General features: G+C 44.6%; 2 protein-coding genes across 3 annotated transcripts in view; both read left to right on the top strand.

The window, feature by feature from the left end:
- The window catches only part of SLC37A1 (solute carrier family 37 member 1), a 60260-nt gene that overhangs the window by 25896 nt on the left and 17935 nt on the right, over window positions 1-16429 (top strand). For both annotated transcript variants that reach the window (XM_073359754.1, XM_073359744.1), the window contains 3 exons: window positions 9269-9400; window positions 13221-13311; window positions 15117-15179. In XM_073359754.1, coding sequence (XP_073215855.1) covers window positions 9269-9400; window positions 13221-13311; window positions 15117-15179 — 286 coding nt within the window. The remainder of the gene's footprint in view (window positions 1-9268; window positions 9401-13220; window positions 13312-15116; window positions 15180-16429) is intronic.
- LOC144930886 (uncharacterized) lies at window positions 2212-4114 on the top strand. The gene is made up of 3 exons (XM_078854454.1): window positions 2212-2436; window positions 2533-2941; window positions 3527-4114. Exons 2-3 carry the CDS (start codon window positions 2536-2538, stop codon window positions 3610-3612), a joined length of 492 nt encoding a protein of 163 aa, XP_078710580.1. The 5' UTR covers window positions 2212-2436; window positions 2533-2535; the 3' UTR covers window positions 3613-4114.

The raw sequence follows: 16429 nt of genomic DNA, 5'->3' as shown, positions 1-16429 counted from the left end.
TAGCATCAGTGACTTCTTTAATGTAGTGCTCTTTAAAACTGTCTTGCAGAGCTCAAAGTCCTACATGAATGGTACAAATAAATTCAGAGTCCATAAGCCAATCTTAAAGAAACCAAAAAACTTCAGGTACAATGAAATGTCTTAAGTTAAAACTATGTAAGATTTTCTAAGCTCAGATAGAATCTTTACAATGAAAATGGCTTCACCCAGGAATGTTTCAATCTGCTAAAGATCTTATAGAAAAATATAAATATAAAAATATTTCAACTTACTTTAAAACAGTGTTTTAGGGGGAGATTTTTCAAAGATACAAAAGGCAGGTAGGTGACTGACTGCCTTTTATGCATACGAAAATCTTCCCCTTAATTTCTTCTATACTGTAGTGTTCCCTTAGCAGTTTTTTGCTTTCGGCTGGAGATTTACTGCTTCTTAAAAATAATGACCTATTTAACAACTTCTGTGCCCTATTGTCCTCACCTACAAAACCAGTTGTATCACTTTCTGGGGTACACTTTGAGTTCTTCAGAATGAACATTTTAATTTTAAAAGAAGGGGAAGAGTAGTGAGAGCAATGTGAGCAAAAGTCACAATAGTGATAAGGCGATGAGCATAAACCCATAGCCTGGATCAAAAACATCCCCAACTTTGGGAGACCTTCAGATCCCAGCGTTGTAGTTGTGATCAATCTCTTCAATAATCGCATCCCTGAGTTTCATTGAGGAGAGCAGAGTAATGTGCTGTATACACAAAGTACAAATAGCCAAAACATGAGTACCTTTCACTCTGCATCCCTTTGTTTACTAATTATACTGTGTAGGATCTATTACAAGGGAATGTAGTTGATTATTCACTAGTGAGTAGAGGAGAGACCATTTCTCTTCTCTCCCCCCACCCCAGGGACAACACAGCTGGTTTTGTTTCTTTGGTGTTCCGAAACCCATTAAAGTCTATGTGAGTCTTTCCACTGAGTTCCAAGGACTCTGGACCAAGTCCTTACTGATGAGCAGCTATTTTACGTGTTCCTCCTTTCATTCTAAGGCCTGAGTTATGCCTGGTAGGCAGAGCCTGTAATGATGCTCGGTGTGCAGCCGAACCACTCCAAGGGAACAAAATGGCTCCTGGAGCTCCCTGGGGAACAGAAGTAATTTGCTACTCTCTATTAAGGTGCCATATAGACCCCATCACATGGCTAACAAGCTCTCCTGGTTTGTGGGGTGGAGAAACAAAGGCATGATTCGGCCTTCTCCACTTTTGTCTTGTTGCTTGCAGAGGAAACAACGTGTTAGCAGTGCCTGCACTCCCCTGAGTGCAGGGACTGTGATTCTGGAGGTCCATTACGTGGGCCATTCATGAGAGGCACAGTTTAGCCCTCTGATTTTGTGTGTGTGTTTATGTGAAATGGTTAGTTATGTGTGTGCATAATATGTAACCTTTTGAGTGGTTGGATTTCAGCATGGAGACTGAACACTCTGGGTTGGGAGGCACCTCTTCCCACCCTCCATACTGAGAACATCTATAGAGAAAAGGAATAGAGTTATTCTATCTCCCCATTGTACATACTTATTTACTGAACTTTGCAGGCCCTTTGTTTGCAAAAACAGTCCTTCTGAAAATGAGAACTGAGTGCAATCTAACCTAGACAACACAAGACAGGCTAAGTACAGTATTCATGATACTGGACAACGTAAAATCTCATTCCCTTGGTGAAGTACGGCTCTGAACATCACCTGAGGACCATTTTTTAAAGGTTTTCTACAGGTAGGTGGTTGTTTGGTTGCTTGTTTGTCATATAGACACTTTTTTAAAAAAAATGAGAGTAGTCTTCATCTAATTCTTTGTGGGGAGGAAACACAGTGGAAAAACTAGCCCTGGGTAAATACTGCTAAAAATTCTGAGATGACTCATTCTTCAACAAACTGCTTCCACTGTGTTTGCTCCCCCAGTGGCCAGTGAGTTTACTTGCATGAATATTCATGGAAACAGAAAGGCTTTAAGTTTGTTAGCCCTGGTCTACACTAGGACTTTAGGTCGAATTTAGCAGTGTTAAATCGATGTAAACCTGCACCTGTCCACACGATGAAGCCCTTTATTTCGACTTAAAGGGCTCTTAAAATCGATTTCCTTACTCCACCCCTGACAAGTGGATTAGCGCTTAAATCGGCCTTGCCGGCTCGAATTTGGGGTACTGTGGACACAATTCGACGGTATTGGCCTCCGGGAGCTATCCCAGAGTGCTCCATTGTGACCGCTCTGGACAGCACTCTCAACTCAGATGCACTGGCCAGGTAGACAGGAAAAGAACCACAAACTTTTGAATCTCATTTCCTGTTTGGCCAGCGTGGCAAGCTGCAGGTGACCATGCAGAGCTCATCAGCAGAGGTGACCATGATGGAGTCCCAGAATCGCTAAAGAGCTCCAGCATGGACCGAACGGGAGGTACGGGATCTGATCGCTGTATGGGGAGAGGAATCCGTGCTATCAGAATTCCGTTCCAGTTTTTGAAATGCCAAAACCTTTGTCAAAATCTCCCAGGGCATGAAGGACAGAGGCCATAACAGGGACCCGAAGCAGTGTCGCGTGAAACTTAAGGAGCTGAGGCAAGCCTACCAGAAAACCAGAGAGGCGAACGGCCGCTCCGGGTCAGAGCCCAAAACATGCCGCTTCTATGATGAGCTGCATGCCATTTTAGGGGGTTCAGCCACCACTACTCCAGCCGTGTTGTTTGACTCCTTCAGTGGAGATGGAGGCAACACAGAAGCAGGTTTTGGGGACGAAGAAGATGAGGAGGAGGACGAGGTTGTAGATAGCTCACAGCAAGCAAGTGGAGAAACCGCTTTTCCCGACAGCCAGGAACTGTTTCTCACCCTGGACCTGGAGCCAGTACCCCCCGAACCCACCCAAGGCTGCCTCCTGCACCCGGCAGGCGGAGAAGGGACCTCCGGTGAGTGTACCTTTTAAAATACTATACATGGTTTAAAAGCAATCATGTGAAAGGATTACTTTGCTCTGGCATTCGCGGCTCTCCTGGATGTACTCCCAAAGCCTTTGCAAAAGGTTTCTGGGGAGGGCAGCCTTATTGCGTCCTTCATGATAGGACACTTTACCACTCCAGGCCAGTAACACGTACTCGGGAATCATTGTACAACAAAGCATTGCAGTGTATGTTTGCTGGCGTTCAAACAACATCCGTTCTTTATCTCTCTGTGTTATCCTCAGGAGAGTGAGATATAATTCATGGTCACCTGGTTGAAATAGAGTGCTTTTCTTCAGGGGACACTCAGAGGAGCCCGTTCCTGCTGGGCTGTTTGCCTGTGGCTAAACAGAAATGTTCCCCGCTGTTAGCCACGGGGTGGGGGGAGGGTTGAGGGGGTAGCCACACGGTGGGGGGAGGCAAAATGCGACCTTGTAACGAAAGCATGTGTGCTATGTATGTAATGTTAACAGCAAGGTTTACCCTGAAAGACTGTAGCCACTGTTTTATAAAATGTCTTTTTAAATACCGCTGTCCCTTTATTTTCTCCACCAGCTGCATGTGTTTCAATGATCACAGGATCTTCTCCTTCCCAGAGGCTAGTGAAGATTAGAAAGAAAAAAAAAACGCACTCGCGATGAAATGTTCTCCGAGCTCATGCTGTCCTCCCACACTGACAGAGCACAGACGAATGCATGGAGACAAATAATGTCAGAGTGCAGGAAAGCACAAAATGACCGGGAGGAGAGGTGGCCGGCTGAAGAGAGGGCTGAAGCTCAAATGTGGCGGCAGCGTGATGAGAGGAGGCAGGATTCAATGCTGAGGCTGCTGGAGGACCAAACCAGTATGCTCCAGTGTATGGTTGAGCTGCAGCAAAGGCAGCTGGAGCACAGACTGCCACTGCTGCCCCTGTGTAACCAACCGCCCTCCTCCCCAAGTTCCATAGCCTCCACACCCAGACGCCCAGGAACATGGTGAGGGGGCCACCGGCCAACCAGCCACTCCGCCACAGAGGATTGCCCGAAAAAAAGAAGGCTGGCATTCAATAAATGTTAAAGTTGTAAACTTTTAAAGTGCTGTGTGGCATTTTCCTTCCCTCCTCCACCACCCTTCCTGGGCTACCTTGGTAGTCATCCCCCTATTTGTGTGATGAATGAATAAAGAATGCATGAATGTGAAGCAACAATGACTTTATTGCCTCTGCAAGCAGTGATCGAAGGAACGAGGGGAGGGTGGTTAGCTTACAGGGAAGTAGAGTGAACCAAGGGGCGGGGGGTTTCATCAAGGAGAAACAAACAGAACTTTCACACCGTAGCCTGGCCAGTCATGAAACTGGTTTTCAAAGCTTCTCTGATGCGTACCGCGCTCTCTTGTGCTCTTCTAACCGCCTTGGTGTCTGGCTGCGCATAACCAGCAGCCAGGCGATTTGCCTCCACCTCCCACCCAGCCATAAACGTCTCCCCCTTACTCTCATAGATATTGTGGAGCACACAGCAAGCAGTAATAACAGTGGGAATATTGGTTTCGCTGAGGTCTAAGCGAGTCAGTAAACTGCACCAGCGCGCCTTTAAACGTCCAAATGCGCATTCTACCACCATTCTGCACTTGCTCAGCCTGTAGTTGAACAGCTCCTGACTACTGTCCAGGCTGCCTGTGTACGGCTTCATGAGCCATGGCATTAAGGGGTAGGCTGGGTCCCCAAGGATACATATAGGCATTTCAACATCCCCAACAGTTATTTTCTGGTCTGGGAATAAAGTCCCTTCCTGCAGCTTTTGAAACAGACCAGAGTTCCTGAAGATGCGAGCGTCATGTACCTTTCCCGGCCATCCCACGTTGATGTTGGTGAAACGTCCCTTGTGATCCACCAGAGCTTGCAGCACTATTGAAAAGTACCCCTTGCGGTTTATGTACTCGGCGGCTTGGTGCTCCGGTGCCAAGATAGGGATATGGGTTCCGTCTATAGCCCCACCACAGTTAGGGAATCCCATTGCAGCAAAGCCATCCAATATGACCTGCACATTTCCCAGGGTCACTACCCTTGATATCAGCAGATCTTTGATTGCGTGGGCTACTTGCATCACAGCAGCCCCAACAGTAGAATTGCCCACTCCAAATTGATTCCCAACTGACCGGTAGCTGTCTGGCATTGCAAGCTTCCACAGGGCTGTCGCCACTCGCTTATCAACTGTGAGGGCTGCTCTCATCTTGGTATTCATGCGCTTCAGGGCAGGGGAAAGCAAGTCACAAAGTTCCATGAAAGTGCCCTTACGCATGCGAAAGTTTCGCAGCCACTGGGAATCGTCCCAGACCCGCAACACTATGCGGTCCCACCAGTCTGTGCTTGTTTCCCGAGCCCAGAATCGGCGTTCCACAGCATGAACCTGCCCCATTAGCACCATGATGCATGCATTGGCAGGGCCCATGCTTTCAGAGAAATCTGTGTCCATGTCCTGATCACTCACATGACCGCACTGATGTCGCCTCCTCGCCCGGTATCGCTTTGGCAGGTTCTGGTGCTGCTTATACCGCTGGATAATGCGTGTGGTGTTTAATGTGCTCCTAATTGCCAAAGTGAGCTGAGCGGCCTCCATGCTTGCCTTGGTATGGCGTCCGCTCAGAAAAAAGGCGCGGAACGATTGTCTGCTGTTGCTCTGACGGAGGGAGGGGAGACTGACAACACGGCTTACAGGGTTGGTTTCAGGGAGCTAAAATCAACAAAGGGGGTGTCTTTACATCAAGGAGTATTTCAGGCAGGAGTTCACGGAGGGTTCCAATAAGAAATGGTGCACCTAAGTTATTGTTCTTATTGGAACAAGGAGGTTAGTCTGGCCTCTGATTGATACATGGCTAGATTTACCTCGCTGCACCTTCTCTGTGAGTGACTGCAGTGTGACCTAGAGGAATGAGTCCCCTAGACAGGGGAGGGGGGGAAGCAAATGAGTACAAAACAAATCTGGTCTATTACTTGTTTTGATCCACTCCATCTATCTTTTACATCTTTGGCTGGCAGCAGACGGTGCAGAAGGACTGCATGTCATCCACATCTCATGGCTGCTCGGCAGAAGATGGTACAGTACGACTGCTAGCCATCCTCATCTCTTGCCTGCCCAGCAGAAGATGGTACAATACGACTGCTAGCCATCCTCATCTCTTGCCTGTCTGGCAGAAGATGGTACAGTACGACTGCTAGCAATCCGTATCGCCTGCCTGCTCACCATAAGACAGTTCAATAGGACTGACTGCAGGACTAAAGAGAATGACCTGGTCAAGTCGCTCCAAATTTAGTCCCTGCGCCCATGTCTGCCCAGGCGCTCCCAGCCGACGTGGCCAGGAGCACCTTGGACACGACGATGACGGCTACCAGTCATATTGCACCGTCTGCTGCCAGAAGGCAATGGGTTGCTGCTACTGTGTAGTAATGCTGTACCACGTCTGTCAGCACCCAGGAGACATACGGTGACAGTTACCTGAGCGGGCTCCATGCTTGCCGTGGTATGGCGTCTGCACAGGTAACTCAGGAAAAAAGGCGCGAAACGATTGTCTGCCCTTGCTTTCACGGAGGGAGGGAGGGAAGGGGAGCCTGATGATATGTACCCAGAACCATCCGTGACAATGTTTTAGCCCCATCAGGCATTGGGATCTCAACCCAGAATTCCAATGGGCAGCGGAGACTGCGGGAACTGTGGGATAGCTACCCACAGTGCAACGCTCCGGAAGTCGACTCTAGCCTTGGTACTGTGGAAGCACTCCGCCGAGTTAATGCACTTAATGCACTTAGAGCATTTTCTGTGGGGACACACACACTCGAATATATAAAACCGATTTCTAAAAAAACGACTTCTATAAATTCGACCTTATTCCGTAGCGTAGACATACCCTTAGAGGTTATTGGCAGGAGCAAACTTTACATTTGTAAATCAGTACTGGTATTCACACCAGAAACCTGATTCTGGATTTGTCTCTTCAGAGAACAGAAATACCTTGTGACCAGAACAAAACAAAAATCTTCATTTCATTTCAAAATGTTGATTTGACTCTAACTACTTTTTGTTTTCACGTCTTCCTGTGGTGAAAATTGTTTCTCAGAATTGATTATTTTCTCCCCCAAAAATTCAGTTTCAATGGCAAAATCATATTTTTAGGTAAGAAAACTTTCCACACACCAAACTTCAGCCAGTTCTACTTGTCACCTATGTGTTCAATCAAAATTAACCAAAGCATTCTGAACTAAGTATATTCACTGTCTACAATGAACTGTTTGAGTACAACCTACAGCCCAGATGTTACTTGCCAGTATTATGCTCTGAATAATTTTAAAATAATGGCAAGAGTCTTGAATCTCATAAGCTGTTTTTGGACAATTCATAAACACGAAGAGCTGAAATCTGAAAATAAACTGTTGGCTGTAATTTGCTCTGCCAGCTCTAATCATAACTCTCAGTAATGGGCACTCTTGTCAGTTTGTGTGGAGAGACTATAGATTGAATGGATCAGGAGACTTTATCCTTTCACCCTGAGAGGTGTTCCATCTTGATCATGACGGACGAACACTGGCTGAGCAGCACTGGGATGCTTGCTGTCAAATCTGTTAGGGTTAATGTGCGTTTCCTAGGATTCAAATAAAGCTTAGATTCAAATAAACCTGGTAGTATTAAGCTCTTCTCCTAACTATCACACGTTTACATTAAATCTTGATGAAGGATGAACGTACATTAAAATCCTCTTGCAGCTAAAAAGAGAAGCACTGATAGGTCATCTTAAAGTGTGACAGTGGCACAGGGTGCAGGTGAAATACTGGGTTGCTACAGCTATCGAACCTCTCATTTTTACAAGCTGGCAAAAGAGTTTTGATGGACCGTGACAGCTGTGTGTCCAAAATTTCTGCCACCCCACATGGAAGCGATTGGTGAATCTTGGATTTAGGTCTGAACTTCCCCAAGATTCAGGGGAAAGCACATGAGAGGTTTTGGTTCAATGTAATCTCTGGCTAATTGGCTTGCTGCATTTAGGCACGGATTCCAAGCCCTATTCATATTGAATAGCACTTTACCCCAACAGCACTGTTGAACAGAGGTGCCAAATCAGATACTTCCAAGGGAGAATGATCAAATTATGGTCCCTACCCAACCCCCTCCTCCTGAAGGGACCCCAGGTTTCCCTCAGTCAGGGAGTGTACCCCTCTCTTACCACACAGTGCATGAGCCAGTCTGAGTTCTCAGTAGGCTCCCCTGCACTCTGCTGTACAGGAAGAGGCTCCTGGTGCGCCAGGTCTCCACATCATTTCGCTCTGCCGCTCTTCCAAAATTTCAATGGCGTGGTAACCCTATGCTCCAGGTTGCAACACCATTCACTGAAACCTGGCCTGGCCACCCCTTCATGTGTACAGAGGGGAGGCCAGGTCAAACTTTAGTGGCAATGTGACTACACAGCTGGGGTGTTGGTCCAGACCCCTCTGGCAGCAGCTGTAGTTGTTGAGTATGAGCCAGCTGCTTAAAGGTGGTTGGGCCATGGCCCCCCGCTCCATGGCCTATGGAACTTTGAGCAAGTGCAAAAAGCGTTTTGGCGGGGGGGGGGGGGATTTGCTCTCACTTCCCCCCGCCACCCTCTGTAATTGATGCCACTGCTATTGAAGTCAGGTGGAGTAAGGTACTACTCAGTGTAAAACATCAGAATCTAGTCCCTCGATGATAATGATTTAATTCATAGGTGTCACTGCATGAATGAGTAAGACTGAAAACTGGAGGTGAGGAACAAAACAAACTCATGAGTCTCTTAAAACAAAGCATATGCTATGCATACCTGAACAGTACAAATGATCCTTACTTAAACTGATGAATGTGAAGATACAAGGGACAGAAATTCTGAAAAATCAGCTTAATATTTATATAGAAGCCAGGTAATGTCAGTGATATCTTCAGTATGTTAACCAAGAAGTGTTTTCAACTCCAACTAGTGTGACCACATTTGAATGGTGGATGGGGAGAAGCCATGAAAAGTAGAAGAAATAAGTCAATTTCCAATAGCTGGGTTCCATTCAGGGCATGCTATGATGTGTAGTGGTTTTGCAATTTGAAATCTGCTCAAAATACAGACAGTGTAGTGCTTTGACTTCAGAAGTAAATGCATGCAGCCCTAAACAATAGTGCTTTTTTCACTAAAGATTTCAGAATCAGTGAATCACTTTCTGTAGTACAAAAAGTAAAGTCACAAGACATGTGAATGACTTGGTTGTTTGATACATACGTTTTTAATGTATTTACTTTTCTTTTTGTGGTGGTGGGAAACTGTCTGTAGGATCCAGCGATGCAGTGTTTGCTTCCAGACAGAGAGAACTGCACAGTGCCACTGAACCATAATTTTGCAGTCACTGGGGAAGGTGGAACTAGAATGTCAGCTGTAAGCTTCATAGGCGCTTTGCGAATACCTGTGAGTACATGCATTAGTCTTATCCACTCTACTGTGCCTCGGCTTTTGCCCTACAGGATTCTGATTTTTAGACTGTTTAAATGAAGAAGTTGGACAAAGTTGGTTTTCCCATCTCAAAACTGGTATTCTATTCAGTCATGTTGAGTTTTGACTGGATGTCGGAAATCGGGGGGTATAAGGGATAAGACAAAGTGGGCGTCCTATTCAGAAGAAGAGAGGATACAGGAAAAAGGTAACATTTGGCTCAAATAAGCAAGTTGAATAAATTAATGAATCACATATTAGAATTTACAAATATTCAAAAAACTAGTGAGTGCAAGTTTAAACCTGCTCTTGATGTTTTAAGCTGTATAACTAGCACTCACACACTTCATAACTGTCATAAATATAAGGGGAAGGGTAAACCCCTTTAAAATCCCTCCTGGCCAGAGGAAAAACCCTTTCACCTGTAAAGGTTTAAGAAGCTAGGATAACCTCGCTGGCACCTGACCACAGTGACCAATGAGGAGACAAGATACTTTCAAAGCTGGAGGGGGGAGAAACAAAGGGTCTGGGTCTGTCTGTGTGATGCTTTTGCCGGGGACAGAACAGGAATGGAGTCTTAGAACTTAGTAAGTAATCTAGCTAGATATGCATTAGGTTCTGTTTGTTTAAATAGCTGAGAAAATAAGCTGTGCTGAATGGAATGGAGATTCCTGTTTTTGTGTCTTTTTGTAACTTAAGGTTTTGCCTAGAGGGATTCTCTATGTTTTGAATCTAATTACCCTGTAAGGTATTTACCAACCTGATTTTACAGAGGTGATTCTTTTTTACTTTTTCTTCTATTAAAATTCTTCTTTTAAGAAACTAATAGCTTTTTTCATTGTTCTTAAGATCCAAGGGTTTGGGTCTGTGGTCACCTGTGCAAATTGGTGAGGATTTTTATCAAACCTTCCCCAGAAAAAAGGGGGTAAGATTTGGGAGGATTTGGGGGGGAAAGACGTTTCCAAACGAGCTCTTTCCTAATAATAATAATACCGGTGTTAGACGTTTGGTGGTGGCAGCGAAAGTCCAAGGGCAAAGGGTAAAATTAATTTGTACCTTGAGGAAGTTTTAACCTAAGCTGGTAAAAGTAAGCTTAGGAGGTTTTCATGCAGGTCCCCACATCTGTACCCTAGCGTTCAGAGTGGGGAAGGAACCTTGACAATAACCCAAGAGATTGATGACATTATTAACATAATGGGACAGTATTTATGAATGTGGGGAGAGAAATAAGGGCATCAGAGAGAGAACCTTGAATTACATGGGGTGGAGGGGAAGTAGCTGAAATACCTACAGCCTCTTCTGCAGGGGCCACAGAACTGTCCTTTCATAGCACCTCTTCTTATGCTCCTTGAAACCTCAGGTAGCAGACTAGTCCCAGTTAGAGCTGCTTGGAATTTTGTATCTAAATTATTATTGTTGGGGTTTTTTTAATGGAAAAATGTAGTTTTCACAAAATTACTGATTTCTTTTTTCTTGAATTTTTTCACAATGGAAAATTGTGGGGGGAAAAATCTTTGGGGTAGGGTTGACCTGAATCAAAATATTTCCATTTATTGAACAGAATCAAAACGTTTTTGAGTCGTTGCAATCTTAATCTGCATCCACCTGAGCTACCATAGTACTTCATTGAAGTTGTAATTCAGGTCTTCCTCATTCTACTTTCTGGGTCAGGCTTCTCAGCTGGACTATATCTCCCATGATGCTCTTCAGTTTCCGCTCTGGCTGAACTGCCATAGTGTATCATGGGAGATGTAGTTTCGCTGAGGAATCTGGCTCATAGAGGAGAATGGGGGCATGAGGCATCCAAACTACAATTCCTTTGAGGCACTAGCAGCTCAGAAAGATGCAGTTCAATGTCAAACTGAAACAAAATGTTTCCAAATAGAAATTTTTTGGAACTTTTCGTTCTCTGAAAATTGTAGCAATTTTGACTTTTCATCCTGTTTTGAGACAAAAAAACAATGTTGAAATATCAGAATTTCCTGCAGGACAAAAGTTCAGATTTCTGACTAGCTTTAGTCCCAGTGGTTCTGCGATACTGTGATATCCTTACGTGTAATGAACTCTTCATCCGGTATGAGCAAGCTGAACTTCAGTGCATATGCTTTTTTTGGTCAGATGTGTTTTGGTTTTGTTTTTTGGTGAGTGGGTATGAAGTGTAAGTCTGAAGTAGAGCTATATGAATTTGGTATATAATATAATATATTCTATAGCCCATTACCCCCTGTTGTATGTGTATTTGTCCTCATATTTGGAGTAGTTGTATTGATGTACATTATGAAATGTTAATAATATTGTACCTATTAAAGGAAAGCACTTGATTACATCAGGGCTTCACTGCATTAATTGGCTGCCTATCTTGTTTAAGTTTTAAAGTGAAAAATGAATTCAACAATTGTTAAAATATGATGGAAACTTCTACCTAGACTCCTGTCTACATCTTCCATAGTCAGTGGACTGTGTTCTACCCTGGTGTAAGCAGGCTATAACGCCATGGAAGTCAGTACAGTTGTACCTGCTTATAGTAGGATTTAATTTGGGCCAGTGTCACAAATGGCATCACTTCTTCAGGCAGATGACTTCCATCAGTAGTAGGTTCATAAATGATAATTGTCATTTTCAAAAGCTCCTAATTTGAAAGCACATTTTATGGCTTATGTAGGGGAGCATCTTGCAACTCAAACTTTCAGGCTGCTGGATAAAAGGAAAGGGGCTTTGTTCAAATTCAGGGTAATAGCTCTGTTCAAGGAAACACAAATGAAATCCAGGCTGAACTGTTATTGGGCCAGTGTGAATGTAGGAAAGAGTTCCTGGCTCTATACGCTACCCTCCTGTACCCTTAGATTCTAACCATAACCTGATCCTGATATAGTATCTAAAATATCCTCTTCTGCCTTCTCCTTGAGTCTTGATTCTTCCCCCTCCACTTCTCCGTCACTTGCCAGTGGGAATGAATAACACTTTAAATACAGCAAGGTGTGGGCGGGTGGGTAGTGCGGGAGGGAGGGTGTTGAGGGGGACGGGAAAGCATGAATGGGTGGGGTAGGGGAGCGAATTTCCAGCAATCCATACTGACACCTGCAGGAGTAGCATAACAGCAAGGACTTAAAACTGTGTAAAACCCCAAACTACTGCCAGAAGATGACAAATGGTGGGGGAAGGATTGACAGGAACAGGTTTATGTGGCAGTCAAATATACTTCAGCTGTGTTTTTATAATAAATGAACCTTACATAGAATTCTCAGTTAAGGTGATAGGGTAAAAGAATACTGAGACTTGTATGTTAAATAAGCACCCACTTTGACTGAGCTGAGTCCTAACTAGGCACCTCTTTGAGACCATGTACCATATGGACTGTTTGGATTTTTGAAGAAATAAATACTACTGGTGAAATCTGGGCCCAATTTAAGTTGATGGGGAAAACACCCCAGGTTACAACAGTATGTGCCAGATCAGTTCTATAAAAGGGAAGATGCATATAACATAACAGAAAATCACTGTCAATCTCTGAAGTGGTTATAAGCTCTATCTTTCCTTATTAGTATTCTGGTTTTGGTTAGCTCAGTACAGTTACATGGAGAGAGAAAGATATACAAGTAGAATACTGCAATCTTCTTTGATCACAAGCTTCATGCTTCCAGAACAGGAAGACTCAAGGGAGAAATTCCTGAGACAGAAAGGATTAAGATGCCATTTGCAGATTGCTTGCATGGTGTGGTTTAACAGAAGCAAAGAAACAACAACAACACATGTCTAGGTACTAACCTTGTTCTTCTTTTTTCTTTTCTCACCTTAGGGAGTCATAGAATTCTCTCTCTGTTTGTTGTTTGCTAAACTGGTCAGTTACACTTTCCTTTTCTGGCTTCCACTCTATATCACAAATGTAGGTAAGTATCTGTGGGAGGAAAACAAGTATTTAGTTAAAAGAAAAGGAGTACTTGTGGCACCGTAGAGACGAACAAATTTATTTGAGCATAAGCTTTCGTGAGCTACAGCTCACTTCATCGGATGCATTCAGTGGAAAATACAGTGGGGAGATTTTATATACATAGAGAACATGAAACAATGGGTATTACCGTACACACTGTAACCATAATAGATCACTTAAAGTGAGCTATTACCAGCAGGAGAGCAGGGGTGGGGGTTGGGGGGAGGGGAACCTTTTGTAGTGATAATCAAGGTGGGCCATTTCCAGCAGTTGACAAGAACGTCTGAGGAACAGCGGGGGGTGGGGTGGGGGGGGGGGGTGTCATGGACTATGATGAGCCTAGTCACGTGAAAATAAACATGACTACTTTTGTTTTAAGCTATGGTTGCCCTAGTAGAGTTGAAAGACTGCCGTTTATTATATGTCAATGATACGTACTGAGAATTAAGAGATAGTGACCACAAAAATAAGCGTCTGATTTCTCTCTGAAAATTGCAAGTCTTTGTAATGTCTTTGGCTCTTGAGAACCAGCCAAAAATATTTCATTAAAAAAACCCTGTAATAATCATATATTTATAATGGTGCCTTACATCCTGATGGATCCCAAAGAGCTTAATAAGCTGCACAGAGGAATGACTTTATTACTATTTATTTATTTATTTATTTTATTAGATCATCACTATCATTGTGCTTTGTGCGATACAGAACATAGAGGAAGGCACACTGCCCCGAGAAGTTCCTATTCTTTGGGCTATCCTCTGGCTTTTAAATCCACAGCCTCATGACCAGAAGAGACAGGCAGGCAGAATGACTGTAGGGAAGTGTGTGCAGTAGGGACGCTCACTACGGCCTTTGACAGGGCACAGTATGCCCTCCTAGTAACCAGTACTTCTGTGGTAATAGGTTTGATGAAGGGAGTAGATTAGCTAGTAAGTTTTATGTTTAAAACAGTAGAATTAGTTTTACTATATGAACATTGGGGCATCGGGCATCAAATTCCGTTAGGTGCTTTTGAATATCCCACCCTATGTTGCAGTAGCACGCAGATGCCCCTTGGTGCTAGGCACTGTGCAAACACATACAAAGACACAGTCTTCGTTGGATATCGTTTATAATCTAGTTGCAGGGGTGTCCGTCTGCATGCTGGGGTGATCAAGTAGGCATTCTGCCTCCCTCTGCTCCTGGGGCATTGCAGCTTTGCACTGTTCCTTACTCCAGGCTGCGTTTAACCAACACAATATAGCCAATCAGTGATACTGGTCACGTAAGTAAGGGCTTCAGGATTAGGCTCCCTATGTGGCCTTAATTTGTACCAAGCATGTTTCTGAAACAAAGCAGCATTACTTATTGGGACTTACTAGTAGTGTGATGCTCTGATTATTTTTAAGACTGCTGCTAATGAACCAGAACATTCTTGTGTGCACTCACAAGTTCTACCACTTTAGCTCAAGTGGTATGTGCCCCTCTAGTATGGACACAGTTATATCAGTATACAGGTATTTATACCAGTAAAGCTTATTCCTGTAAATAAGCCATTCTGGGGTAAGGCACCTTTGTACCATTATAACGGCACCCACACTCAGTTGTACTGGTTGTAACTAGATGGGTAAAGAAAAATCACACCACTAGCTAACATAATTATTCTGGAGCAAAAGCTATCTGTGGACCAGGCTTTACATATAAATCTAAATAAAATGAATACATTTCTCCTAGTTTTGAAGTGAGAGGCTATTCTAATCAGATTTATTCTGCTTTTATTGTCAGAGCATCTTGATGCAAAAAGAGCTGGGGATCTTTCCACATTGTTTGATGTGGGTGGAATCTTTGGTAAGTTTAACACACTATTATTAATCAGACCTAGGTTAGAAAATCTGTAGCACACACAGCTGTTCTGTTTTACTCTTTTAGTAAGAAATTGGGGGTTGGTCTTGCATCCACCAGAAAATGGCAAAATTGGCTCCAGTGGGAGCAGGATGGGGATGGTATAGCCAAATCGTATGTCATGTGACCAGCCTTAGTAGCAGGTCTTGGGGAATGAATCCACAGCCCCTTATGTGATCCTGGTGCAAGAAAGATTGGAGGATCCTAATGTCATAGAAACCTCTGGCCCTGTCCCTTTACCCCTCTCTTCCCCTCTGTCACCACACCTCTACCCCAAAAATGTATCTTGTCCTCACCCTTGCATAGCAGAACTACACCAATTTTGCAGTTCCTCTGCACCCATATGCCACAGAGGGGGTCTCCATGCCAGTTCAGTGGAGGGCAGTGATTGGGGTGAACTGGAGGAGGTTTCACTGGATCCAGAGTTATGTAGATCTAATGGCCCCCAGTACACTGAGCAAGTGACAGAAAGGGGTTGCAGCCACTGCTCTAGCCTGGCCCTGAATTTCACCTTCCTTAGTGCTCTCCACTCAGGCTCTGTGCAGGAGAAGTGAATTTCACACCATGCAATTGAAAGCAAGCTTAGGTAGGTGTATCTCCGTGCTAGAGACTATACCAGTGTGGCTGCATGGCTGTAGTTATGGTGGCATAACCCTGTAGTGTAGAGGAACCCTACATGGAAAGAAGGGGTTTTTCCATCACTTTAAGAACACCGCCTCCTGGAACAACAGTAGCTATGATAATACTTAGTCCTGCCATGAGGGCAGGGGACTGAACTAGATGACCTCTCGATGTCCCTTCCAGTCCTGTAATTCTATTATTCTGATTCTATATCAGCTGAAGCATTCTTCCATTGACATAACTGTGTCTACACTGGGGTTATGTCCAGCGGCGTATTAACGCCTAGGCCAACAAGGCCTAGGGCGGCAAATTTATAATAGCAGCCAGAGGCTGCTTCCCCCGGTGCCGGTTCGGGCCCTCCGCCCCTGGCTCCGCCCCAATTCCCCCCCAACTCCACCCCTTCCCCAATCCCCGCCCCAGCCCCACCTGCTCTCCTGACTGCACCGCGTTCCCCCTGTTCCCCCCTCCTTTGCAAAGCTGTTTCCCGCACAAGCACTGGCAGGCGGGGAGAAGCAGGACCCAGTGGCGCGCTCAGGGGAGGAGGTGGAGGCAGAGCAGAGGTGAGGTCAGGGGGG

This window comes from Lepidochelys kempii, chromosome 1 (genome assembly GCF_965140285.1).
Source record: "Lepidochelys kempii isolate rLepKem1 chromosome 1, rLepKem1.hap1, whole genome shotgun sequence".
Taxonomy (NCBI): Eukaryota; Metazoa; Chordata; order Testudines; family Cheloniidae; genus Lepidochelys; species Lepidochelys kempii.
This window is presented reverse-complemented; position numbering and strand designations above follow the sequence as displayed.